At 42.8% G+C, this 27,437-nt stretch overlaps 1 protein-coding gene across 1 annotated transcript; it reads left to right on the top strand.

Annotated features, from left to right (window-relative positions):
- Positions 1-3,416: 3,416 nt before the first annotated feature.
- On the top strand, positions 3,417-26,994 carry LOC110533571 (E3 ubiquitin-protein ligase CBL). The gene is made up of 16 exons (XM_021617915.2): positions 3,417-3,700; positions 3,828-3,975; positions 5,325-5,572; positions 11,058-11,204; positions 11,359-11,515; positions 16,092-16,213; positions 16,369-16,506; positions 16,963-17,050; positions 17,347-17,478; positions 20,679-20,915; positions 21,179-21,295; positions 21,447-21,733; positions 22,240-22,398; positions 22,544-22,665; positions 24,436-24,615; positions 24,722-26,994. The coding sequence occupies exons 2-16, from the start codon at positions 3,832-3,834 to the stop codon at positions 25,036-25,038; spliced, it is 2,595 nt and encodes an 864-aa protein (XP_021473590.2). The 5' UTR covers positions 3,417-3,700; positions 3,828-3,831; the 3' UTR covers positions 25,039-26,994.
- Positions 26,995-27,437: the final 443 nt, after the last annotated feature.

The raw sequence follows: 27,437 nt of genomic DNA, 5'->3' as shown, positions 1-27,437 counted from the left end.
GGTTAGGTACATTCGTTCTAAGATTGTGCTTTTTTCGCAAATGCGCTTTTGTGAAATCATCCCCGTTTGGCGAAGTTGTCTGTCTTTGTTAGGAAGAAATAGTCTTCATACAGTTCGCAACGAGCCAGGCGGCCCAAACTGCTGCATATACCCTGACTCTGTTGCACAGAACGCAAGAGAAGTGACACAATTTCCCTAGTTAAAAGAAATCCATGTTAGCAGACAATATTAACTAAATATGCAGGTTTAAAAATATATACTTGTGTATTGATTTTAAGAAAGGTGTTGATGTTTATGGTTAGGTACACATTGGTGCAACGACAGTGTTTCTTTCGCGAATGCGCTTGTTAAATCACCCGTTTGGCGAAGTAGGTTGCGATTCAATGATAAATTAACAGGCACCGCATCGATTGTATGCAACGCAGGACAAGCTAGATAAACTAGTAATATCATCAACCATGTGTAGTTAACTAGTGATTATGTTAAGATGTATTGTTTTTTATAAGATAAGTTTAATGCTAGCTAGTACCTTACCTTGGCTCATTGCTGCACTCTCATAACAGGTAGTCAGCCTGCCACGCAGTCTCCTCGTGGAGTGCAATGTAATCGGCCATGATCTGTGCCCAAAAATACAGATTGTTATGAAAACTTAAAACTTCCCACAATAAGTTTGATCCAAGTTAAACAATTTAAAGACAAAGCTACCAAATACTAATTGAGTGTATGTAAACTTCTGACCCACTGGGAATGTGATGAAAGAAGTAAAAGCTGAAATAAATTATTCTCTCTACTATTATTCTGACATTTCACATCATTAAAGTAAATTGGTGATCCTAACTGACCTGAGACAGGGAATTGTTACTTGTATTAAATGTCAGGAATTGTGAAAAACAGAGTTGAAATGTATTTGGCTGAGGTGTATGTAAACTTCCGACTTCAGCTGTATTTGTATTATTGCTCTTTATGTTTTCCCCGATACTGTATTGCTTCAATTTATATGTGGGGAGGTTGATCCTATAGTGGAAGTTTCTCTTCATTGGGTTTGTCACAGCGGTAGCTCATACATTGCAAACCCCTTGTCCCCATGCCGTTTGCTGTCTCTGACATGTTTTTTCACTGGATGGAGATGTGGTGCTCGTTCCTCTTAGGGCTTGTATCTTGTAAGTGAACATCAGATATCCCATTTGGGGCTATTGCCCCTTGTGCCCAAATTGGAGATAGGCTGAGGGTAATTTTCCCTCTCTATGTCCACCAGGTTATACTGTGGATTTGAAATGGTCTTCTGGCAGGTCATGTCGTCCTCAGCACTTAAGTGGATCCACTGCATGCTCCAGTAGTGCAGGAGTGCACCACTTGAGGGTACTGTCTATTTGAACACACTGCCTCGACTGGTAGGCGAGTACTGGTCATGTGCAAGTTGCCAGTTGTTAACACCTGCAGGAGGAGTTGCCCAATATGTTGGTCTTCTAGCAGGTCATTGTGTCCTCAACATAAACGCATCCACTACATACTTGTTAAAGTTGTTACCGAGTGTTGCACTCCAGCTGGCTTTTGGCCCTCCCAGATGAGGGCTTCCCAGAAGCCTCAGCAGGACCCTTCCCTGTTAACCTCACTAATGAAGGACGAGTCGTCCTGGGTGGTCCAGGTACTACTGAGCATGTGCAAGAAAATTGCCGCACCCTCAGCATGTGACTGATAACCTTTGACCCAGACTTCCTTGGCTGCTACAGGAGCACTGAGTGACCGCCCAAGAGGGTAGACTTTTGATGATGCCCACAGGTGAGATGCGATAAGCTCCAGTACAGTAATGGAGGAGTGCACCTTGAGGGTTCCCGGCTCTTTGAACGCACTGTCTCGTCTGGTAGGCTTTTTGTGCATATCCGTTTTTAGTTCTTCACCAATGTGTTGGTGTGCCGCTCCTTGTTCAATGGAATGTAAGTTATTGTAATGGAGGCCTAGTCAAAATGCTGGATGAGAACATTACGTTTGGAGGGCAGCTGTACCTCCTCCATCTGAACACTACGAACCTTACTGGTCAGCAAAAGATGAGACGTCTTTCTTTAGCCAGGCTGAGAGCAGGACATACTCTCTCTGAGGGTAGATGTGGACTAGAGCCAGCACACACTGCTGGCTTGACTGTCAGAGCCTGTTGTCAACTTGTTTTGCTCTTGAATGCTTTATCCAGAACACCGTCCTATACAGTTCCTACATACATTGTAACACATATGTCTATGAGCCTATGGGAGTCACTCTTGGCTTTGAGGCAGAATAGAATAATATATTGCACTGCAGCACTTGGAATCCTAAAAAGTAGGTTAGGTGACCCAACAGCTGCCAACACAGACATAGTGCTGTCGTAGTCCTCCTTTGTTAGTGATTTTGTAACATGTAAAATATGTGGAACATGCCTCCCGGGTGGCGCAGTGGTTAAGGGCGCTGTACTGCAGCGCCAGCTGTGCCATCAGAGTTCCTGGGTTCGCGCCCAGGCTCTGTCGTAACCGGCAGCGACCGGGAGGTCCGTGGGGTGACGCACAATTGGCCTAGCGTCGCCCGGGTTAGGGAGGGCTTGGTCGGTAGGGGTGTCCTTGTCTCATCGCGCACCAGCGACTCCTGTGGTGGGCTGGGCGCAGTGTGCGCTAACCAAGGTGGCCAGGTGCACAGTGTTTCCTCCGGCGCATTGGCTTCCGGGTTGGATGCGTGCTGTGTTAAGAAGCAGTGCGGCTTGGTTGGGTTGTGTATCGGAGGACGCATGACTTTCAACCTTCGTCTCTCCCGAGCCCGTACGGGAGTTGTAGCGATGAGACAAGATAGTAGCTACTACAACAATTGGATACCATGAAATTGGGGAGAAAAAGGGGTAAAAATTCATTAAAAAAAAAAAAAAAAAAACTTTTACAAGGCACATAACTACAGTACATCCAAACCAACAATTATGACTGACAACACATCTTTGTTGAATTACTGAACTCAGTATATATAAAAATGTATTTCTCATTATAAACTGGGTGGTTTGAGGCCTGAATGCTGATTGGCTGACAGCCGTGGTATATCAGACCGTATACCATGGGTGTGATGAAACATTTATTTGTACTGCATTAATTATGTTGGTAACCAGTTTATAATCGCAATAAGGCACCTCGGGGGTTTGTGGTATATGGCCAATATACCATGGCTAAGGGCTGTGTCCAGGCACTCCGTGTTGTGCGGAGCCTTAGCCATATACCACACCACTTCGGACCTTATTGCTTAAATAAAGCATGAAGAATGTGCCTACATTTTTGTCATTTGGTATTTTTTACATTTTTTTTCTTGTTTTGATTGCATTGTAATGTTTGTATTCATTAAAAACGTAATTGTCAGAAGAGCATTATTTCATGGGTTTCAAAATGACTTTTATTTTGACATTTGAAGATCATTCCAAGCCGGAAGTTAGCCAATTCACTCTACAGGCAAAAAAAAAGGCTGAAACATAGGAAGAAAACAGACAAATAGTAGTTACTTTCCTATTTAGCTGAATGTCTGAAGATGTACGCCTTTGTATTTACCTGTCTCCAAAGATAACAGACGGGTCAGAAATAAAATAAAAAACAGGCAGGAGGTTGAGTTATGCAAACCCCTGTCTTTTCCGGCGAAATGAGAAGGCGGATGAGGACTTTAAATTAGCTAGTTAGCAAGCTCACGATTTTCTTCGTCTAGCAAGGTTTGTGTGATTATTACTATTTTTATCAGATAACAATAGAGACAGTAATCACGGCAGTTGTCTGTAAATACGTGCCCAGAATTGTCATTCATTGACCGCCTCGGGGTTCTCCCCCGGCCGACGACAGAAGCATGGCAGGAAATCCGAGGAGGGGCGCAGGTCTCATCGGCTTGATGAAGGACGCATTTCAGCCCCATCACCAGCTTCTCCAGCCTCACCAACCTGCAGTGGTAGACAAGAAAATGGTGGAGAAATGCTGGAAACTTATGGATAAGGTAGGTAACAAGCCATCCAATTTCCTCTCTGGTCTTATGGGAAGTGCATTTAAATTGCAAGAATACTTAACATATGAAATGCCAGGTTTACTGTAATGTCCATAGTGTAGCAATAGCAAAACAATAGGTCACAGAATATAAGAGATACAATTTGACAGTATTTTTTTTCTAAATGAGGGGAACAATTACCACCACTAATCATGTAAATACTATTTATTCTGCAAAATGAAGCATGTTTTCAGACATTAGTTATTTTTCTTCATAAAATGGTATCCCAATACGTTGTTCCCCCAAATGTCGCGAATTTCACAAATTATGCTAATTGAGCAATGTTTAGTATTTTGATTTCAACAGTGTACAAGTTGTCTTTGGCAGGCAGACACTTGGCTATTGAGTTTCACAACTAAGTCTATTTTCAATTTTTTTTCAATATTTATTTTTTTGCTCACTGACTCGGCTTGAATTAACACAATTGTACCTGATCCCTGTGTCAAATGGCCTATTCAACCAGAACAACAATACCAAATTATTTTGTCATGTTTTATATATTTGTCATACAATCGTGTAGGCCTATCATTTGAGGTTGTATGTTCCCTTTCCTACTACTGGTGTGGTAAAAATATCAACACTTTTGAATTATATTTTCTTAAAAACAAAGATGAGGACTACTTGGTGTACTGTCATTAGACAATTGAGACCATAACAAGGGACTGGCTAGGCCTGGTTGAATGAACCAGTTGAATTACAAACATCATCCAGACTGTAAATAATTGGTTTAACCACAAGCAGGAGCCACAATGTAAATGTTGAATTCTCCACTTGAATGTAAATATCCAGGTCACTCATACCCCAAATTTACTCTCACACTGTGTATCATGATATGTCCTGACTGCTTATTCTGTCTCTACATTCAAATATCCATCTTCCCCATTCATGCAGTTGGCCCACACAAGCAATAGAACATATTATCATAAATCATAAAGGCAGAACAAAACAAGTGCATCTGTATCCTGTGTCGTTGTTTTAATTCCATCCCAGTGTACGCATGATATTACTAGTGACACTTTCAGTTCTTGTAATTTCTAGGGCCAGACTTGCTCTCCTAACCACTTACCTTGAGCAATTATTATGACCCAATACAGTTTGTTTTTGTCTTGACAAAGATCAAGTGTTGACACAGCCCATGCATAGACAGATGTAGAGCAGAGAGTGTAAGCTTTTAAAAAAGCAATAAAGGGGTGGGGAAAAAGAAACATCTGAGAACCCATTGTTATATGACCAGTCATTCTGGTATGCGCTGCTTTCTCCAGTTTCCTCCGACCTCGTCTCACCCTCCCTTTCCCACACAGGTGGTGCGTCTGTGCCAGAACCCTAAGGTGGCCCTGAAGAACAGCCCCCCATACATCCTGGACCTACTGCCAGACACCTACCAGCACCTCCGCACCATACTGTCACGCTACGAGGGCAAGATAGAGACGCTCGGGGAGAATGAGTACTTCCGGGTGGTGATGGAGAACCTGACCAATAAGATCAAGCAGACCATGAGCTTGTTCAAGGAGGCCAAGGAGCGCATGTATGAGGAGAACTCTCAACCCAGGTAAAATGGAGGGGTATATTGCGCCTGCTGATAGCCAGTCTGTTTCTGCTATAGCCAACATGTTGTTTCTTCAAGGCAATAGTTTATAAACCAAACAAAAATATAAATGCAACATTTAAAGTATTGGTCCCATGTTTCATGAGCTGAAATAAAAGATCCCAGAAATGTTCCATACACAGCTAGCATGAATCAGTACAGATATTTATATAAATATTAATGTGTACAGTCAGCAATGTTATGTTGGCTCATTTCTTTGTTTTGCCTGGTGTTTACAAAAAGGTTATTTCTCTCAAATTGTGCACAAATTTGTTTACATCCCTGTTAGTGAGAATTTCTCCTTTGCCAAGATAATCTATCCACCTGACAGGTGTGGCATATCAAGAAGCTGATTAAAACAGCATGAACATTACATTACACAGGTGCACCTTGTGCTAGGAACAATAAAAGGCCACTCTAAAATGTGCAGTTTTGTCACACAACACAATGCCACAAATGTCTCAAGTTTGAGGGAGCGTGCAATTGGCATACTGACTGCTAGAATGTCCACCACAGCTGTTGCCAGAGAATCTGTTCTTCTATCTACCATAAGCTTCCTCCATCATTTTTGAGAATTTGGCAGTATGTCCAACCGGCTCACAACCACAGTCGATGTGTATGGTGTTGGGTGGGTGAGTGGTTTGCTCATGTGAACAGAGTGCCCCATGGTGGCGATAGGGTTATGGTATGGGCAGGCATAAACTAGGCACGACGAACATTAATTGCATTTTATTGATGGTAATTTGAATGCCGTGGCGATATCCTGAGGCCCAGTGACGTGCCATTCATCCGCCGCCATCACATTTTTCAGCATGAACGGCCCCATGTCGCAAGGATCTGTACACAATTCCTGGAAGCTGAAAATGTCCCAGTTCTTCCATGGCCTGCATACTCACCAGACATGTCACACATTGAGCATGTTTGTGATGCTCTGGATCAACGTTTACGACAGCGTGTTCCAGTTCCTGCCAATATCTAGCAACTTCACACATCCATTGAAGAGGAGTGGGACAACATTCCACATGCCACAATTAACACCCTGATGAACTGTATGTGAAGGAGATGTCACACTGCATGAGGCAAATGGTGGTCACACCAGATACTGACTAGTTTTCTGATCCACGCCCCTACCTTTGTAAGGTATCTGTGACCAACAGATATATATTCCCAGTTGTGAAATCCACAGATTAGGCCCAAATTAATTTATTTCAATTGACTGATTTTCTTACATTGCATTCGGAAACTATTCAGACCCTTCACTTTTCCCACATTTTGTTACATTAGCCTTAATCTAAAATGTATTAAATATATTTTTTTCTACATACAATACCCCATAATGACAAAACGAAAACAAGTTTTTAGAAAGCTATAAAAAGCATACCTGAATTACATAAGTATTCAGACCCTTTGCTATGAGACTTGAAACTGAGCTCGGGTACATCCTGTTTCCATTGATCGTCCTTGAGATGTTTCTACAACTTGGAGTCCACCTGTGGTAAATTCAGTAGATTGGACATGATTTGCAAAGGCACACACCTGTCTATACAAGGTCCCACAGTTGACAGTGCATAGCACAGTAAAAACCAAGCCATGAGGTCTAAGGAATTGTCCGTAGAGCTCCAAGACAGGAGTGTGTCGGCACAGATCTGGGGAAGGGTACCAAATAATTTCTGCAGCATTGAAGGTCTCAAAGAACACAGTGGCCTCCATTATTCTTAAATGGAAGAAGTTTGGAACCACCAAGACTCTTCCTAGAGTTGGCCACCTGGCCAAACTGAGCAATCGAGGGAGAAGGGCCTTGGTCAGGGTGACCAAGAACCCGATGGTCACTAACAGAGTTCCTCTGTGGAAATGGGAGAACCTTCCAGAAGGACAACTCTCTCTGCAGCACTCTACCAATCAGGCGTTTATGGTAGAGTGGCCAGACGGAAGCCATTCCTCAGTAAAAGGCACATGACAGCCCACTTGGAGTTTGCAAAAAGGCACCTAAAGGACTCTCAGATCATGATAAACAAGATTCTCTGTTCTGATGAAACCAAGATTGAACTCTTTGGCCTGAATGCCAAGCGTCACATCTGGAAGAAATCTGGCACCATTCCTCCGGTAAAGCATGGTGGTGGCAGCATCATGCTGTGGGGATGCTTTTCAGCGGCAGGGACTGGGAGACTAGTCAGGCTCGAGGGAAAGATGAACACCGCAAAATACAGAGAGATCCTTGATGAAAACCTGCTCGGGACCTCGGCCTGGGATGAAGGTTCACCTTCCAACGGGACAACGACCCCAAGCACACAGCAAAGACAACACAAGAGTGGCTTCGGGACAAGTCTCTGAATGTCCTTGATTGGCCCGGACTTGAACCCGATCGAACATCTCAGCAATGCTCACCATCCAACCTGACAGAACTTGAGGATCTGCAGAGAAGAATGGGTGAAACTCCCCAAATACAGGTGTGCCAAGCTTGTAGCGTTATACCCAAGAAGACTCAAGACTGTAATCGCTGCCAAAGGTGCTTCAACAAAGTACTGAGTAAAGGGCCGGAATACTTATGTAAATGTAATATATTTTTTAAAAATATATATATATACAGTGCCTTGCGAAAGTATTCGGCCCCCTTGAACTTTGCGACCTTTTGCCACATTTCAGGCTTCAAACATAAAGATATAAAACTGTATTTTTTTGTGAAGAATCAACAACAAGTGGGACACAATCATGAAGTGGAACGACATTTATTGGATATTTCAAACTTTTTTTAACAAATCAAAAACTGAAAAATTGGGCGTGCAAAATTATTCAGCCCCTTTACTTTCAGTGCAGCAAACTCTCTCCAGAAGTTCAGTGAGGATCTCTGAATGATCCAATGTTGACCTAAATGACTAATGATGATAAATACAATCCACCTGTGTGTAATCAAGTCTCTGTATAAATGCACCTGCACTGTGATAGTCTCAGAGGTCCATTAAAAGCGCAGAGAGCATCATTAAGAACAAGGAACACACCAGGCAGGTCCGAGATACTGTTGTGAAGAAGTTTAAAGCTGGATTTGGATACAAAAAGATTTCCCAAGCTTTAAACATCCCAAGGAGCACTGTGCAAGCGATAATATTGAAATGGAAGGAGTATCAGACCACTGCAAATCTACCAAGACCTGGCCGTCCCTCTAAACTTTCAGCTCATACAAGGAGAAGACTGATCAGAGATGCAGCCAAGAGTCCCATGATCACTCTGGATGAACTGCAGAGATCTACAGCTGAGGTGGGAGACTCTGTCCATAGGACAACAATCAGTCGTATATTGCACAAATCTGGCCTTTATGGAAGAGTGGCAAGAAGAAAGCCATTTCTTAAAGATATCCATAAAAAGTGTTGTTTAAAGTTTGCCACAAGCCACCTGGGAGACACACCAAACATGTGGAAGAAGGTGCTCTGGTCAGATGAAACCAAAATTTAACTTTTTGGCAACAATGCAAAACGTTATGTTTGGCGTAAAAGCAACACAGCTGAACACACCATCCCCACTGTCAAACATGGTGGTGGCAGCATCATGGTTTGGGCCTGCTTTTCTTCAGCAGGGACAGGGAAGATGGTTAAAATTGATGGGAAGATGGCTGGAGCCAAATACAGGACCATTCTGGAAGAAAACCTGATGGAGTCTGCAAAAGACCTGAGACTGGGACGGAGATTTGTCTTCCAACAAGACAATGATCCAAAACATAAAGCAAAATCTACAATGGAATGGTTCAAAAATAAACATATCCAGGTGTTAGAATGACCAAGTCAAAGTCCAGACCTGAATCCAATCGAGAATCTGTGGAAAGAACTGAAAACTGCTGTTCACAAATGCTCTCCATCCAACCTCACTGAGCTCGAGCTGTTTTGCAAGGAGGAATGGGAAAAAATGTCAGTCTCTCGATGTGCAAAACTGATAGAGACATACCCCAAGCGACTTACAGCTGTAATCGCAGCAAAAGGTGGCGCTACAAAGTATTAACTTAAGGGGGCTGAATAATTTTGCACGCCCAATTTTTCAGTTTTTGATTTGTTAAAAAAGTTTGAAATATCCAATAAATGTCGTTCCACTTCATGATTGTGTCCCACTTGTTGTTGATTCTTCACAAAAAAATACAGTTTTATATCTTTATGTTTGAAGCCTGAAATGTGGCAAAAGGTCGCAAAGTTCAAGGGGGCCGAATACTTTCGCAAGGCACTATATATATACATATACATATAGATGGATAGATATAGAAACCTGTTTTTGCTTTGTCATTATGGGGTAGATTGAGGAGCAAAAAATAATTCATGCTAATGTAACAATGTGGAAAAAGTGAAGGGGTGTGAATACTTTCCGAATGTACTGTATATGAACTAACTCAGTAAAATCTTTTAAATTGTGGCGTTTTATTTTTGCTCAGTATAGTTGTTGATTTGTATAACTAGGTGAGGTCAAAATTAGCGCAACGGCTAGAACCCAACTTGAAAAGTAGGCCTAGGTGATCCTATCAAATGTTTCCTTTCTTGTTGTCAAGATTACTGGTATGTCTTATTTTCGGTGGGGTTTCTCATATGATGTCTTGGTTTTTTAGTTAATGTGGGTCGTTAAACATTTCTACCACTTGCGGGGAAGTGTAAGCGCAGTTAAGCTTCAAAACAGGACCCCCCCCCCCCCCCCCCCCATGGCCCTGGTGGGAGATGCTTTGTTATCAGTGTTTTGAATCTCCATGTTGGTTTGTGATAGGCAGAGTGCTGCATGCTGACTACGATTTCCAAGAAACTACCTCACACCTCAAACCAATGTTCCATTAATTAGGCACGTGTTATTTGAAAATATTTTTTGCCATTTTAGCCACAACAAAAATGACTAGAAAATATGAATTGGGCATTTATTATTTAGTTGCAGGTCATGTTGCATAAAGGAAAGTGGGGATGTAAGAACCGCCTTAAGCTAAACAAACAGCTCTTTTTAGGGTATATTTCCTCTACTCAGAAATACATTGCTAAAACCCATCCTGTTTACTTTAGTTTCAGTTTAGCTATCATAAATATCTCATTCTAGTTCTGTGGAAGCAATGATGCTATCAGGGATTCTTCTGACTCACAAGTAGCACAAATGCATGTGCCATTATAATAAACTGACATGCTAGTACTCATATACCGCATGCAATAGTTTGGTCATAAATAAGGTTAACATACACATTGATTAGTAGTTTGGTGTTGTGTGCCTTTGCAATGGGTTCTCAGCAGATGACACTTCTAAGAAGCTCATCACACATTCTTACAACTGAATGATTGAATACCAACCCCAACTCAAAGGCATCCAGTCCTGAAAGACTAGGCTTATACTACCTAGCCTTAAATGTTTGACCTGGGGGTACCAAAGTCAAGAAAATACATTGGTCAACTTCAGGGATGAGGTTTGTCTGAGGACGCTAAGATGACATACCTTTTCTTCATAGGCGGAACTTGACCAAGCTGTCGCTGATATTCAGCCACATGCTGGCTGAGCTAAAAGCCATCTTTCCTAATGGCCTATTCCAAGGAGACAACTTCCGCATCACCAAAGCAGACGCCGCCGAGTTCTGGAGGAGGTCTTTTGGTGACAAGTGAGTTTTTTTGGGGGGCCTCCGTTATCTTATAAAATGTCCTTAGTTGGGATGCCATATTTAAAAAGGGGTTAAAATTAAACAAACGCTCAACTAAAAACAAGCCTGGGGATAATTACTACTTTTGTATCACTAAACCCTCTCCTCTCTGTAGGACCATTGTTCCATGGAGGATGTTCCGCCAGGCTCTTCATGAGTTCCACCCCATCAGCTCAGGCCTGGAGGCCATGGCTCTGAAGTCCACCATCGACCTCACATGCAACGACTACATCTCCGTCTTCGAGTTTGACATCTTCACCAGGCTCTTCCAGGTAATGATTTCTCAAACGCAAATAATGATGGATGGGTTTTAATAACTTTTCCAGGTGCCTAAAGCACTTTAGATTGAATGGTGGAAACTCAACTCATCCACTACCAAAATAGTTTTACACCCCTTCCACCACCAATATGTAGGGAATCTGCTTTCACTGCTCCCAATTCCCATTGCTGACCCACTCACTATCATAATACTTTGGATAAGAGCATCTCCTAAATTAATACAAAGTGACTTACATTAAGTCAATTCAGGACCACTTACTGTAGCAGTTATCGTATTCATATCGTATCGCAAGTAATGAACTACCTTTCATGCAGTCAAAGTTCTCTGAGGAGCCAAATGTTTACAGAGCTCAACTGCTGTGTAGATAGTTAATTGTAGAAGCTAACAAAACATGGGTACCTTTTATTCCATCAGAGGCAATAAAGACGTTTGAGTACAAAGCTAGAGATAGAGCAGCTATCATAATTTAGGGTGGGGTGGTTAAAGTACAGTCAGTACGTCCTCTATTGGATGTCTCTCAACTGGGCGGGGCCTTTACAGTAGTTCCTTCGACTTTGTGTGCACAGAGGCTACAAGTGTTGGCACAGTCTGTCTGGGCAGACAGAAACCAAAATTACTTTCTCAAATTAGCCTTGAGAATTGAGCTGGAGCCTGTATGTTTAGACTTAGTTATCACTTTTGCCTTATGGCAAGGTGCTCCATCATGCTAGAAAAGGCATTGTTCGTCACCAAACTGTTCTTAGAAGGTTGGTAGAAGTTGCTCTCGGAGGATGTGTTGGTACCATTCTTTATTCATGGCTGTGTTCTTAGGCAAAATTGTGAATGAGCCCACTCCCTTGGCTGAGAAGCCACCCCACGCATGAATGGTCTCAGGATGCTTTACTGTTGGCATGACACAGGACTGATGGTAGCGCTCACCTTGTCTTCTCCGGACAAGCTTTTTCCCAGATGCCCCAAACAGTCAGAAAGGGGATTCATCAGAGAAAATTACTTTACCCCAGTCCTCAGCAGTCCAATCCTTGTACCCTTTTCAGAATATCAGTCTGTCCCCGATGTTTTTCCTGGAGAGAAGTGGCTTCTTTGCTGCCCTTCTTGACACCAGGCCATCCTCCAAAAGTTTTTGCCTCACTGTGCGTGCAGATGCACTCACACCTGCCTGCTGCCATTCCTGAGCAAGCTCTGTACTGGTGGTGCCCAGATCCCGCAGCTGAATCAACTTTAGGAGATGGTCTTGGCCCTTGCTGCGCTTTCTTGGGTGCCTTGAAGCCTTTTTCACAACAATTGAACCGCTCTCCTTGAAGTTCTTGATGATCCAATAAATGTTTGATTGAGGTGCAATCTTACTGGCAGCAATATCCTTGCCTGTGAAGCCCTTTTTGTGCAAAGCAATGTTGACGGCATGTGTTTCCTTGCAGGTAACCATGTTTAACAGAGGAAGAACAATGATTCCAAGCACCGCCCTCCTTTTGAAGCTTCCAGTCTGTTATTCAAACTCAATCGGCATGACAGAGTGATCTCCAGCCTTGTCCTCGTCAACACTCACACCTGTGTTGAGAGAATCACTGACATGTCAGCTGGTCCTTTTGTGGCAGGGCTGAAATGCAGTCGAAATGTTTTTTGGGGATTCAGTTCATTTGCATGGCAAAGAGGCAATTAATTACAATTCATCTGATCACTTTTCTTAACATTCTGGAGTATATGCAAATTGCCATCATACAAACTGAGGCAGCAGACTTAGGAAATTTATATTCGTGTCATTTCTCAAAACTTGGCCACGACTGAACATTAGTGTCTAGTTTGAGAAATCGACGCCTCAAGTCCTCAACTGGCAGCTTTATTAAATAGTACCCGCAAAACACCCGTCTCAACGTCAACAGTGAAGATGCAACTCCGGGATGCTGGCCTTCTAGGCAGAGTTCCTCTATCCAGTGTCTGTTCTTTTGCCCGTCTTAATCTTTTATTTTTATTGGCCAGTCTGAGATGGATTTTTATTTGCAACTCTCCCTAGAAGGCCAGCATCCCGGAGTTGCCTTTTCACCGTTGACGTTGAGACTGGTGTTTTGCGGGTACAATTTAATGAAGCTGCACAGCTTTTTGTGCATATGGAAAATGTCTGTGATCTTTTTTTCAGCTCATGAAACATGGGACCAACACATTGCATGTTGCATTTATATTTTTGTTCAGTGTTATAACCAGATGCAATCATTTTCTGTTAGTGAGAAGAGCAAAAACCTAATTTGATCTATTTCCTGTTTGTTTTTTTTCCACGATCATTGCAGAATAAGTTCTTCAACTCTTCTGATGGTTTCATACTCGCAAAATAGCCAATAGGCCTACAACAATTTAAGATGGGCTACCATTCGTCCCATCTCTCATTTAATTGAACCCACTTCACAGTAGGAAATAGATAATCTATTTTAAAGTATTTTGGTCTATGCTGTCCAATCCAAAGCGCAGTAGAACAGACTGTTTTTTTTCTGAGTAGAGAATGTTTCAGAATTTGTGGGCAGTGCAGCTTATTTAGGTTCTGGAAAAAGTAAATGCAAAACATCATTGAATTTGAATGATCTGTTTACAGGTGCACAACAATTTAATTGTTTTTGTCTTTCAGAAACTGTCAAGCTACAGCAAATGTAACTGCAAAAGAAAACATTCTGCCAACACCTCTGAAGGCATTTAATCAAGTTTGCCATTGCTATTCCCTTTAGATACTACCAAAGTATACAAAAAATAAGGACCTTCTTGTCACCATAAAAACTGAAGGGTGTTTTTCATGCAGAGTTCTTATGCTTGTTCACGGATACAGTTTGACGACAGGTCTGATTTTATAAACAGAAAACATGCGTGTTCATGGCATGTGCCAAATGTATAAATCTCAATATTTAGTGTAAAATGTACACAACGGTTCTAAATGAGACCGGGTGTGAAGGCGTTTTGTTCTCAACCATCACTACTAGAGGTCGACCGATTTAATCGGAATGGCCGATTTAATTAGGGCCGATTTCAAGTTTTCATAACAATAGGAAATCTAACAACAATCAATCATAATCTCTAGTTATAACTACTAATCCAGTTTAGCAGGCAATATTAACCAGGTGGAATTGTCATTTCTCTTGCGTTTACTGCACGTAGAGTCAGGGTATATGCAACAGTTTGGGCTGCCTGGCTCATTGCGAACTATTTTGCCAGAATTTTACGTAATTATGACATACATTGAAGGTTGTGCAATGTAACAAGAATATTTAGATTTAGGGATGCCACCCGTTAGATAAAATACCGAAAGGTTCCGTATTTCACTGAAATAATAAGCGTTCTGTTTTCGAAATGATAGTTTCCGGATTCGACCATATTAATGACCAAAGGCTCGTATTTCTGTGTGTTATTATGTTATAATTAAGTCTGATTTGATAGAGCAGTCTGACTGAGCAGCAGCAGGCCCGTAATCATTCATTCAAACAGCACTTTTGTGCGTTTTGCCAGCAGCTCTTCACAAGCACAGCACTGTTTATGACTTCAAGCCTATCAGCCTAATGGCTGGTGTAACCAATGTGAAATGGCTAGCTAGTTAGCTGGGTGTGCGCTAATACGGTTTCAAACATCACTCGCTTTTAGATTTGGAGTAGTTATTCCCCTTGCGCTGCAAGGGCTGTGGCTTTTGTGGAGCGATGGGTAACGATGCTTCGAGTGTGGCTGTTGTCTGTGTTCCTGGTTCGAGCCCGGGTAGGGGCAAGGAGGGGGACGGAAGCTATACTGTTACACTGGCAATACTATAGTGCCTATAAGAACATCCAATAGTCAAAGGTATATGAAATACAAATGGTATAGAGAGAAATAGTCCTATAAATACTGTATTAACTACAACCTAAAACCTCTTACCTTGGACTATTGAAGTCTCATGTTAAAAGGAACCACCAACTTTAATATGTTCTGAGCAAGGAACTTAAACGTTAGCTTTTTTACATGGCACATATTTTACATGGCACATATTTTACATGGCACATATTTTACATGGCACATATTTTACATGGCACATATTTTACATGGCACATATTTTACATGGCACACATTTTTACATGGCACATATTACTTTCTTCTCCAACACTTTGTTTTTGCATTATTTAAACCAAATTGAACATGTTTCATTATTTATTTGAGGCTAAATTGATTTTATTGATGTTTTATATTAAGTTAAAATAAGTGTTAATTCAGTATTGTTGTAATTGTCATTATTACAAATAAAAAAATAGTCAGATTTTAATCGGTATCGCTTTTTTGTTCCTCCAATCTGTATCGGCGTTGAAAAATCATAATCGGTTAGCCTCTAATCACTACACATCAGCTTCAACTAGAAATCAATTGATCATTAAGGCACTGAGGAGATTTTAGAGCTGGGCTGAAACAAAATTATGCACGCCCTGTAGTTCTCCAGAACTCTCCAGAACTTGCCGTGAATATCAGGTGAAGAACACAAGTTCTTCTTTGTTAACTAGGATAAAGATTTGTTGTCAATACAAAGACAAGCTGTTGTTGCATAAGGGTTCTGACTGTGGTGTGTGTGTATTGTGCAGCCGTGGTCATCTCTCCTGAGGAATTGGAACAGCCTGGCTGTCACACACCCAGGGTATATGGCCTTCCTCACCTACGACGAGGTTAAGGCCCGACTGCAAAGGTTCATCCACAAGCCTGGCAGGTGAGACACACACACACAATGACACATACACTTGACGCTGAAGTAAATATTTTGACATGTACACTTACATTCAAAAAAACATCACAGGCCATCCAAGTACATCAACATGTACACAACTTCTCTCACACCACACATCTTTGGTCTGCCTCTGTCAGTTATATCTTCAGACTGAGTTGCACCCGGCTGGGCCAGTGGGCCATTGGCTACGTCACTGCAGATGGGAACATTCTGCAGACCATCCCCCACAACAAGCCCCTCTTTCAGGCCCTCATTGATGGATTCAGGGAGGGATTGTGAGTATGACATATGTAACGGATGTGAAACGCTAGCTTAGTTAGCGGTGGTGCGCGCTAAATAGCGTTTCAATCGGTGATGTCACTTGCTCTGAGACCTTGAAGTAGTGGTTCCCCTTGCTCTGCAAGGGCCGCGGCTTTTGTGGAGCGATGGGTAACGATGCTTCGTGGGTGACTGTTGTTGATGTGTGCACAGGGTCCCTGGTTCGCACCCGGGTATGGGCGAGGGGACGGTATAAAGTTATACTGTTACACATAGTTAAGATGAAAGAATGACCAAATACTAGCTTTTCTGGTTCAGTCAAGGCGTTTGTAAAATCTGTTGTGTGACGTTTCCTCTGTAGTTTGTAGTCAAACCGATTTCAACCTCTTTCAATCATCACATAATTGCTCATTTAATTAGCCTCTGGCTTCAACTGGCCATTGAAATGTTTAGACTTTTTGCTCGCTCTCCAGCTACCTGTTCCCAGACGGCCGGGCCCAGAACCCAGACCTAACAGGGCTGTGTGAGCCCTCCCCACAGGACCACATTAAAGTCACACAGGTCAGACACATTCTCACATCCACTAAGTTCATAACATTCACTACAGTTCGTAATTCAGACTTCAGATGCACTTGTGACTCAAACTTTTGCCTAATGTAATTTTCAATTGCTTACAATGCCCTAAACATACATTTGTATATTTGTCAGAATACTGTCTGTTTAGATAGATGTTTCCTAAAATCAGAATTGGGCCAGAAAAATATTTGTCCTATTGAAGTATCTCATACACTGAGATGACAATTCTGATGTATAATTTACTTGTGTGATACTCATCCTTTCTCTTCTCTGTGCTACAGGAGCAGTATGAGCTCTACTGTGAGATGGGCTCCACATTCCAGCTATGTAAGATCTGTGCCGAGAATGACAAGGATGTGAAGATAGAGCCCTGCAGCCACCTCATGTGCACCTCCTGTCTCACTGCCTGGCAGGTATTTCCCAGAATTATGTCATCTTGCAAGAGTGTCTATTGTTTCACATTCATTTTGTACATTTTATTGGTCGTAAGTGCTGAGAATAGACATTTTACTCCTACTCTGGGTAAAATGAGAAAAAGAAACCCGCACTCTGCTCTTTAATAAGCTTTATGTATCGGTTCCATGGCCTTCGTCAGAGCTTTTGAGTTTTTTAAAATTGGCACCCTCATGTAGACCTAGCCCCACCCACATCTGTTTCACCCATAAAATTGGGTTTGAGTTGAGGGAAAACAAATAAGTGCTACCAAATATAACAATATGCATTTCATAAATATTTAAATAAAGTGTCTACATAAAACGTATTAAAGACGTCTGTAAAACCACAATGAGGACATCGACCTACCAAGCAAGTTTTCATAAATCGCTGTGTACAGCGCAAGAAAAACGTCAGAGTAATCTGAAATAGGGGAATAATTCATGTTCACATTTACAACATAACATACATAGGCATTTCATCATTAAGACCTTCAGGAAATAATGTCTGGAGAGTGAAAATCCCAAAACATTCTCCTTTGCTCAGAGTATTATTTTGATCACCTCCCCTGCCTCATATCTTAACTTTGTCTATGCCACAAAATCTAAAGGTAGAAATGTAATGTTTTAGGTCATTAAAATGTACTGCGACTGGATAATCCCTGTCGTTTCTCCTGATTGAATTTATGTTCACAGATTCTCTGAGAGAACGAGAGGTTATACCTACATAGCACATCCTACTCTTATGGGTAAAACTAAAAGCAATGCATGAAGCTTCTTTAGTCATAGGCTCAAAAAAATAAAGAGAACACTTAAACAACACAATGTAACTCACACTTCTGTGAAATCAAACTGTCCACTTAGGAAGCAACACTGATTGACAATAAATTTCACATGCTGTTGTGCAAATGGAATAGACAACAGGTGGAAATTATAGGCAATTAGCAAGACACCCCCAATAAAGGAGTGGTTCTGCAGGTGGTGACCACAGACCACTTCTCAGTTCCTATGCTTCCTGATGTTTTGGTCACTTTTGAATGCTGGCGGTGCTTTCACTCTAGTGGTAGCATGAGACGGAGTCTACAACCCACACAAGTGGCTCAGGTAGTGCAGCTCATCCAGGATGGCACATCAATGCGAGCTGTGGCAAGAAGGTTTGCTGTGTCTGTCAGCGTAGTGTCCAGAGCATGGAGGCGCTACCAGGAGACAGGCCAGTACATCAGAAGACGTGGAGGAGGCCGTAGGAGGGCAACAACCCAGCAGCAGGACTGCTATCTCCGCCTTTGTGCAAGTAGGACCACTGCCAATAGCCCTGCAAAATGACCTCCATCAGGCCACAAATGTGCATGTGTCTGCTCAAACGGTCAGAAACAGACTCCATGAGGGTGGTATGAGGGCCCGACGTCCACAGGTGGGGGTTGTGCTTACAGCCCAACACCGTGCAGGACGTTTGGCATTTGCCAGAGAACACCAAGATTGGCAAATTCGTCACTGGCGCCCTGTGCTCTTCACAGATGAAAGCACTGAGCACATGTGACAGACGTGACAGAGTCTGGAGACGCCGTGGAGAATGTTCTGCTGCCTGCAACATCCTCCAGATTGACCGGTTTGGCGGTGGGTCAGTCATGGTGTGGGGTGGCATTTCTTTGGGGGGCTGCACAGCCCTCCATGTGCTCGCCAGAGGTAGCCTGACTGCCATTAGGTATTGAGATTAGATCCTCAGACCCCTTGTGAGACCATATGCTGGTGCGGTTGGCCCTGGGTTCCTCCTAATGCAAGACAATGCTAGACCTCATGTGGCTGGAGTGTGTCAGCAGTTCCTGCAAGAGGAAGGCATTGATGCTATGGACTGGCCCTGCCCGTTCCCCAGACCTAAATCCAATTGAGCACATCTGGGATTTCATGTCTTGCTCCATCCACCAACGCAACGTTGCACCACAGACTGTCCAGGAGTTGGCGGATGCTTTAGTCCAGGTCTGGGAGGAGATCCCTCAGGAGACCATCCGCCACCTCGTCAGGAGCATGCCCAGGCGTTGTAGGGAGGTCATACAGACACGTGGAGGCCACACACACTACTGAGCCTCATTTTGACTTGTTTTAAGGACATTACATCAAAGTTGGATCAGCCTGTAGTGTGGTTTTCCACTTTAATTTTGAGTGTGACTCCAAATCCAGACTTCCATGGGTTGATAAATTTGATTTCCATTGATAATTTTTGTGTGATTTTGTTGTCAGCACATTCAACTATGTAAATAAAAAAGTATTTAATAAGAATATTTCATTCATTCAGATCTAGGATGTGTTATTTTAGTGTTCCCTTTATTTTTTTGAGCAGTGTATTTAGGACGCATCATAAGCTGCCCTGACCAGTTAAGAGTTCAACAGGTGCCTTGATAATAGAAAGATTCAGTGAGTCAGTGTTTCCTGTGTCACATGCAATTGCTTTTGAGTTGTTCAGAATGTTTTGATATTTTATCAATCCATAAATAATCTAGACCTACATGTAAAAGTATCGCTTGCACTTTTGACAATTTCACAAGACATGTTTTATATGATGTGCCTAAATACTTAACCACTTGATTATTTAACTACCTACATGTTATTTAAAGTTATCCGTTTGGAACGCAACATGTTGTAAAAAAAAATCTCTAAATTGGGCATGCCTAAAAGTAGTGCAATTGAAGGCATATATAGTGCGTGTGTTAACTTTGATAGTGTTGTATGCAACATTATCGCCAAGTGACTTGATGCCTACTGTCCCAAAGTGATTTAGTTGTTCAACGGGAGTGACAACGAGTGTGTGTTGATAACAATAATATTGTGAAAATTCCACTTTTAACCATATACATTTGATTAAAATAAATGTTGTGCATGTTAACACTAGGTGATAATTAAGAGTAGGCAAAGTGATTGTCAGGCAAAAATGATAAAACATTTTACCATTACATTTGATGTACAGTCACATTCACTGTGGTCTGAAGCATGCTATATAGAATTCACGCTGGCGATGCCGCATGTCTAAGCAGTGTCTTAACATCATCCTAAAACCTACTCTTGAGCTGGGAGGTTTTTTTCCTTCTTAAAACAGGTTCACAGGATTTCTTGGACCTTTTCTGAGATGCTTTGTGGATATCAGCCCTTTGCCCGATTTTATGTTAAACTGCAGTATTGCTCTCTCCCAGGAATCGGAGGGGCAGGGCTGCCCATTCTGCCGCTGTGAGATTAAAGGCACAGAGCCCATCGTGGTAGACCCCTTCCACCCCAAGAACAGCAGCAGCGGGGCCTCCTTTGCCAGCTTCCAGGGGCCCTACGGGGTGGAAGGAGGTGGCTCCCTGTCAGTCTCCCCCAGCAACGACGAGGATGATGACGAGCGCCTGGAGGATCCCCACCTCATTATGAGCAGGCTGGCCTGCACCAAGGCAAGGCCACCAGCCACCATCTATGACCAGCAAGGCTTTGTCATGTTCTCTCTATTTCTCCTACACACACCATCTCACATCATCATTGTGTCCTTGTGGTAAAAGTGAAAAGACGATCTATAAAAGACTTGGTAGTTTTCAGAATTTGCCAATTAGATACACCACCCAGTAAATCAACAACTAAAAAACCATCTCCCTCCATCTACATGTTGTAGAAACAAGCTCACGTATTACTTGTTTTGATGTCTCCCCTGTGTTTTCAGGTGGAGCGCCCACCCTCCCCTGTGACGCCCCTGCCCCCTGTGCCCCCCAGGCTGGACCTGCTGCAGCAGAGGCCCCCCAGCTCCCCAGGGGCCCCGGGCCAAGGAGCAACAACCAAGGCAAGTGGAAGACCTAATCAAATTCAAGCTTTCTTTATGTATATAATGGTGTGCCCATGCATGTCATGTGATTTTTACATTTGACTATTTTAGCAGACACTCTAATCCAGAGATAGTATTGCATACAGTCATTAATATCTGCTCTCCCCAGATTGCAGCCCTCCACAGAGACAAACCTTTGCCCCTCCCTCCTGCCCTGCGAGAGTTACCCCCACCTCCCCCACCCGAACGCCCTTCTCCCCTTGGACCCCCAGAGGGCCGGCTTCAAAGGAGACCTCTGCCAAGCACCCCTCCAGAGCCCAACTGGGCCTCCAACTACATGGTTCCCCGGCACGTAGCCAAGGCCCCCCCACAGACCAACGGACCCAGTGACAGTGACTGCATCCACAGAGCAAAGCCGCTAGCAGCGACCAACGCTATCTACTCCCTGGCAGTCGGGTATGGCATTTGTATAGAAATTGATAAAATGTGGTATGGATGTAATGTAGATGTTCAATAGAGAGAAGTCACTCTTGCCCTGAAGAGTTATGGGAAATGCTGATTTTTATTCTAGTCCAGCACTAAAACAATAGATAAAAAAACATTAAAAAATGATTTGACCTTTTATTTAACTAAGCAAGTCAGTTAAGAACAACTTCTTATTTTCAATGACAGCCTAGGAACAGTGGGTTAACTGCTTTGTTCAGGGGCAGAAGGACCGATTTTTACCTTGTCTGCTCGGGGATTCGATCTTGCAACCTTCCGGTTACTTGTCCAACGCGCTAACCACTAGGCTTCCTGCCACCCCAAATGTAATGGTGGCCTTCCATTCCTGACGTGATTGGTTGAATCAGAGGCTCTCTGGGACTTAGATTGTCTGTATACCCTGTAGTAACTCAGTGACTGATTGGTAATTCAATGTGTTGTATGTATTACCTGGCTCAGTCTGTCTTGCTCTCTGTTAGGCCTCAACAGGAGTCTACTGGTGAGAAGTCATCTGGGAGTGATGAGGAGAATGAGTACATGAGCCCCACCTCTCTCCCTGCAGCAGGACCCTCCTGGGCCATGGCAGGTGCTGTCGTGCCCTCACCACCACCACTCCAACCCACTAACCGCGACTCACGGTGAGTGCTCAACACTGTCACTATGAGGTGACCAGGTTGATTATGATCAGTACAGGGTCCTAACTAAGGTTTTTCTGATGCCTCTCCCTCTGCCCTTTATCTTCCTCCATCCCTACCTCTCTCTCCCCTCCCCCTTCTCTCCTAGGACTGTGGCGTGTGATGTGGACTGTGAGGACCCTCAGGTGTATGAGTCCATGTGTAACATCCAGGCTAGTGCTACGGAGCCCCTCCCTCTGCCCTCCCTGCCCCAGCAGCCACCAGAGTCAGGTACATGGAGATGGATGAAGGATCTCTATTCTCACTTTTCTGATTGCACATGAAGTTACATAAGTCATCCCCTTTGTACAATCAGAAAACCATCATGAAACTTGAATCACACTGGCGTCTTTTGCATGTCTACACCTGCCAAGAAACATACTATCTCAATGAATGTGGCCACAATCCGATTACAGTTATGTATCTCAGCAAGTGGAAAATGCACACTACTGTTCAAAAGTTTGGGGTCACTTAGAAATGTCCTTGGAAGAAAATCACATTTTTTTTGTCCATTATAATAACATCAAATTGATCAAAAATACAGTGTAGACATAGTTGTAAATTACTATTGTAGATGGAAACAGCTCATTTTTATTGGGATATTTACATGAGGGGGTACAGAGGCACATTATCAGCAACCATCACTCCTATGTTCCAAAGGCACGTTGTGTTAGCTAATCCAAGGTTATCATTTTAAAAGGCTAATTGAGCATTAGAAAACCCTTTTGCAATTATATTAGCACAGCTGAAAACTTGTTCTGATTAAATAAGCAATAAAATGGGCCTTCTTTAGACTAGTTGCGTGTCTGGTGCATCAACATTTGTGGGTTCGATTACAGTCTCAAAATTTTCTTCTGAAACTCGTCAGTCTATTCTTGTTCTGAGAAATCAAAGCTATTCCATGCAAGAAATTGCCAAGAAACTGAAGATCTTGTACAACGCTATGTACTACTCTCTTCACAGAAGAGCGCAAACTGGCTCTAACCAGAATAGAAAGAGGAGTGGGAGGCCCCGGTGCACAACTGAGCAAGAGGACAAGTCCTCAACTGGCAGCTTCATTAAATAGTACCCGCAAAACACCAGTCTCAACGTCAACAGTGAAGAGGCGACCCCGGGATGCTGGCCTTCTAGGCAGTTGCAAAGAAAAAGCCCTCTCTGACTGGCCAATAAAAAGAAAAGGTAAAGATGGGCAAAAGAACACAGACACGGGACAGAGGAAGATTGAAAAAAAGTGTTATGGACAAGTTTCTAAGTTTGAGGTGTTCGGATCACAAAGAACATTTGTGAGACGCAGAAAAAATGAAGATGCTGGAGGAGTGCTTGACACCATCTGTCAGGCATGGTGGAGGCAATGTGATGGTCTGGGGTTACTTTGGCGGTGGTAAAGTGGGAGATTTGTACAGGGTAAAAGGGATCTTAAAGAAGGAAGGCTATCACTCCATTTTGCAACACCATGCCATACCCTGTGGATGGCTCTTAATTGGAGCCAATTTCCTCCTACAACAGGACAAAGCACACCTCCAAACTATGCAATAACTATTTAGGGAAGAAGCAGTCAGCTGGTATTCTAACAGAGTGGCTAGCACAGTCACCGTATCGCAACCCTATTGAGCTGTTGTGGGAGCAGCTTGACCGTATGGTATGTAAGAAGTGCCCATCAAGCCGATCCAAGCATGGGGTGAAATCTCTTCAGATTACCTCAGCAAGTTGACAACTAGAATGCCAGAGGTCTGCAAGGCTGTAATTGCTGCAAATGGAGGATTCTTTGATGCAAGCAAAGTTTGAAGGACACTTATTATTACAATGGAAAATCATTATTTATAACCTTGTCAACGTCTTGACTATATTTCCTATTCATTTTGCACCTCATTTCATGTATGTTTTCTTGGAAAACAAGGACATTTCTAAGTGACCCAAAACTTTTGAACGGTAGTGTATATCCTGTGTTCAGGTATTCAAATCACTATTTTTATCCCTTTAATCCTCTTGTTCACCCTCCAGACTACCTCATCCCTCCCCCTGCGGTTCCCCTGCACCATATGGTAGAGGAGATGGAGGATGAGTATGACTACCCCCGACCCCAGGCTCCCCCAGCACCCGCCAGGCGCACCCTCTCTGACGTCACCGGCACCTCGGCAGCCTTCAGCTGCCTATCAATGGACAGCCCTACCATAGATGCCTGTATGTAAATCAGCATTAGAGTTTTCAGTCCTTTTCCTCTCTTGCTTTGTCATGTTAAGAGTTATATTTATCAAACACCACGAACATGTTCTTTCCTCTCTCCCAGCTACGTTTTCATCAGGTCAGGACCCCGAGTGCCCCCCTAAGCCTCTCCCACGCCGGGTCAACTCAGACCACCGGCCCCGCCCCCTTACCCCAGAAGCCCTGCTCCCTGCCGCCAGTCCATCAGCTGGCTCCCGAGGGGGGCCCGTTCCCGGTGTGGCGCTACCCATCAACGGGGAGATAGAGCATCTGATGAGCCAGGGCTACTCGTTCCAGGACATTCAGAAGGCCCTGATGATCGCCCAGAACAACCTGGAGACGGCTAAGAACATCCTGCGCGAGTTTGTGTCCATCCCCTCCACGGCCCACATCCTCACGTAGCAGCCTCAACACAACACCCTATATCCTTTACCCACTGTGCCATAATGGATAGCATTTCTACTGTGCTGGTTGTGACCTGTCTGGAAGCACTGTAAATTGGAAGGGGAAGAGGACTCGGTCCCATGCACAGGCATCTAAGTGAGAGAATCTAAAGGGAGAGGGAGAATGCTTGACGTGGCCTCTGTATGGCCAAGCCTTTGACCCTTGTATGGTCGTTTGTGCTTGCCTCCAGTCTTATTGTGTGGCTCTAAGCATTTCCTTGTTTCTGAGTGCAAGGTAGAGTAAGCCAAAATTCACACGGTGTGCTTAGGCTACAGTAAGGAATAGTTATGGACTTATTGTGCAGCAGCAGTAACTGTTGTTGGGGCATACCTGACTCATGATTCCCACTCCCTCTTCACCCTAATGGTGACCATGTTAGTCTTGATTGTGTCATAGTCGTACATACAGTTTGTAGCTAGATACGCCAGGTGGAGACTAAACCATTTGATTCTGTGGTTTGTGCTAAAGCCAATGAATGTGAATATTTTAGTTGGATTGCAGTATTACAGGGCTCCATGTCATGCATTTCACTGTAATTGCAGTAGGTGAAGTAACTATTTTTTTAAAGTAAGCATAACTCCAAATTGCTTTAGTTCCTGGTTTACTTATAATATATAAGCCTGAATGACGTGTACGTAATCTCAGAATGTATTCAGTGTAGTGCTAACATTGACTGGTGAACTAATGTAACATTTCTGATCATGATGATTTCTGTCATCATTCACTGTTAGGCCTTATTGTTAATTCTGTGAATAGCTTATATTTTAAAGTGAGTGTCCTTTTTTTAATGTCATACTTAAAAATAAAGGGAGTATATCTGCCCTATCTGAATTTTGCTCTCTGCTAATCAGTGTGCAATTGGACTGCTGCTTGTAAGGGTTTGTTTTTTTCGGATCCATACTATTCATTTTCCAGACAATAATATATTGATTGGGCAGAGAAGACAAAGTGATCCAAGTCATGTATATACCATGATATTTAGTGAACTGAAGTACTTAATTGGCACTACCTCAGACTTGCTTTGCTGCCTCCTCTGGGAAAGAACACTTTGTTCATACGTTACAAACAGAATGTGGCTCAGTATGCGTTTTGAACTAATGTATTTTCTTTGTACCTACGTTGATTAGGATTGTTTTTTTTCTCTCCCAATGATGTGGCTTCGACATATATATGAATCATTTAAATCTCTTTCCTTTTGAATTTGAAACCCCGTTGAACACTGCGTTTTTGTCATTGTCCTCTGGACTCGGGTACAACAGACTGGACAATGTGCAGTAATATGCCAAGGTTATTTGGGGACTCACACCAGAAATGTTAGGTGTTAATGTGTTGGATTCAAAGCCAAAAGTATTTAAATACAGGTTTAAATCACATTATTAGTTGTAGATACTTCTAGTTGTAAAGAATGGCCATGATATTTCTGCATCTGTTTCGCTTGAGTTTAATACGGTTTTAACTTCTTTCAAATTGTGCTGTACTTTGACTGCAATTCCTTGATCATCAACTTAAGTGCCACTCCTTGTAAAATCATTTGAGAATTGACTTCAGGCCTCTGCTTTCCAGTGTCGCTCATATGTGGACTCGCCACAAGAGGACACTCTGTCATAAGAGATTGCTGTGGTCTCATACGCCACACTAGTCATTGCTCAATAGTTGCAGAATTTACTGGTGTACGGAAGCACAGTTGGTACTTTGTCGTTCGATCGAAGATAACAATGTGAAATTGTATGTTAGAATTCATTGTGCGCCTCACCTGTACATACAGAGAGAACTAACAAACTTTTTTCATTGCCTTATTGCATGTGTAGTTAAAGTGTTTTATTTATTCATTTTAATGTACTCAACATTCATTATGTTGCCATGTGTTCATTCCTCAGCCATTAAAGATTTTCAAATAAACAATATTTTCTTTAACATTTTGATTGGTATATTTTATAGAAAATGTTTTACTGTAAGATATGGTCCATGTAGCTCTTGTTACAAACCTAATAATATTGTTTTGCACTTACTTTGTCTAGGGGTCCCAGGCCTATTTACATGGTCTGTCACCTGAATGAATGTGCACATTTGGGATTAATCAGCAATTTGAGGACTGTGTTGGTCCTCACTAACCCCCCCCCCAAATGTGCCCAGGAGACAGCAACTTACTGAGTTCAGGGCCAGCTCTGTCTTCTTGTTTTGCCTGTAAAAGCAGATTATTATTCGTTCAGATGGTGTCAAAACATATGTACAAAAAGGAAAAATTCTAAAGGCATGGCCAAACAAAACCAACAACCTCAAGGCTTGCAAGCTGGGACAGACTGACGATCACCAGAACCTGATGTGCTTATCAACCAGGCTCAGCACCAGGACAAGGT

Source organism: Oncorhynchus mykiss, chromosome 10 (assembly GCF_013265735.2).
Source record: "Oncorhynchus mykiss isolate Arlee chromosome 10, USDA_OmykA_1.1, whole genome shotgun sequence".
Classification (NCBI taxonomy): domain Eukaryota; kingdom Metazoa; phylum Chordata; class Actinopteri; order Salmoniformes; family Salmonidae; genus Oncorhynchus; species Oncorhynchus mykiss.
The sequence above is the reverse complement of the archived record's forward strand: the minus strand, read 5'-3'. Positions and strand labels throughout refer to the sequence as shown.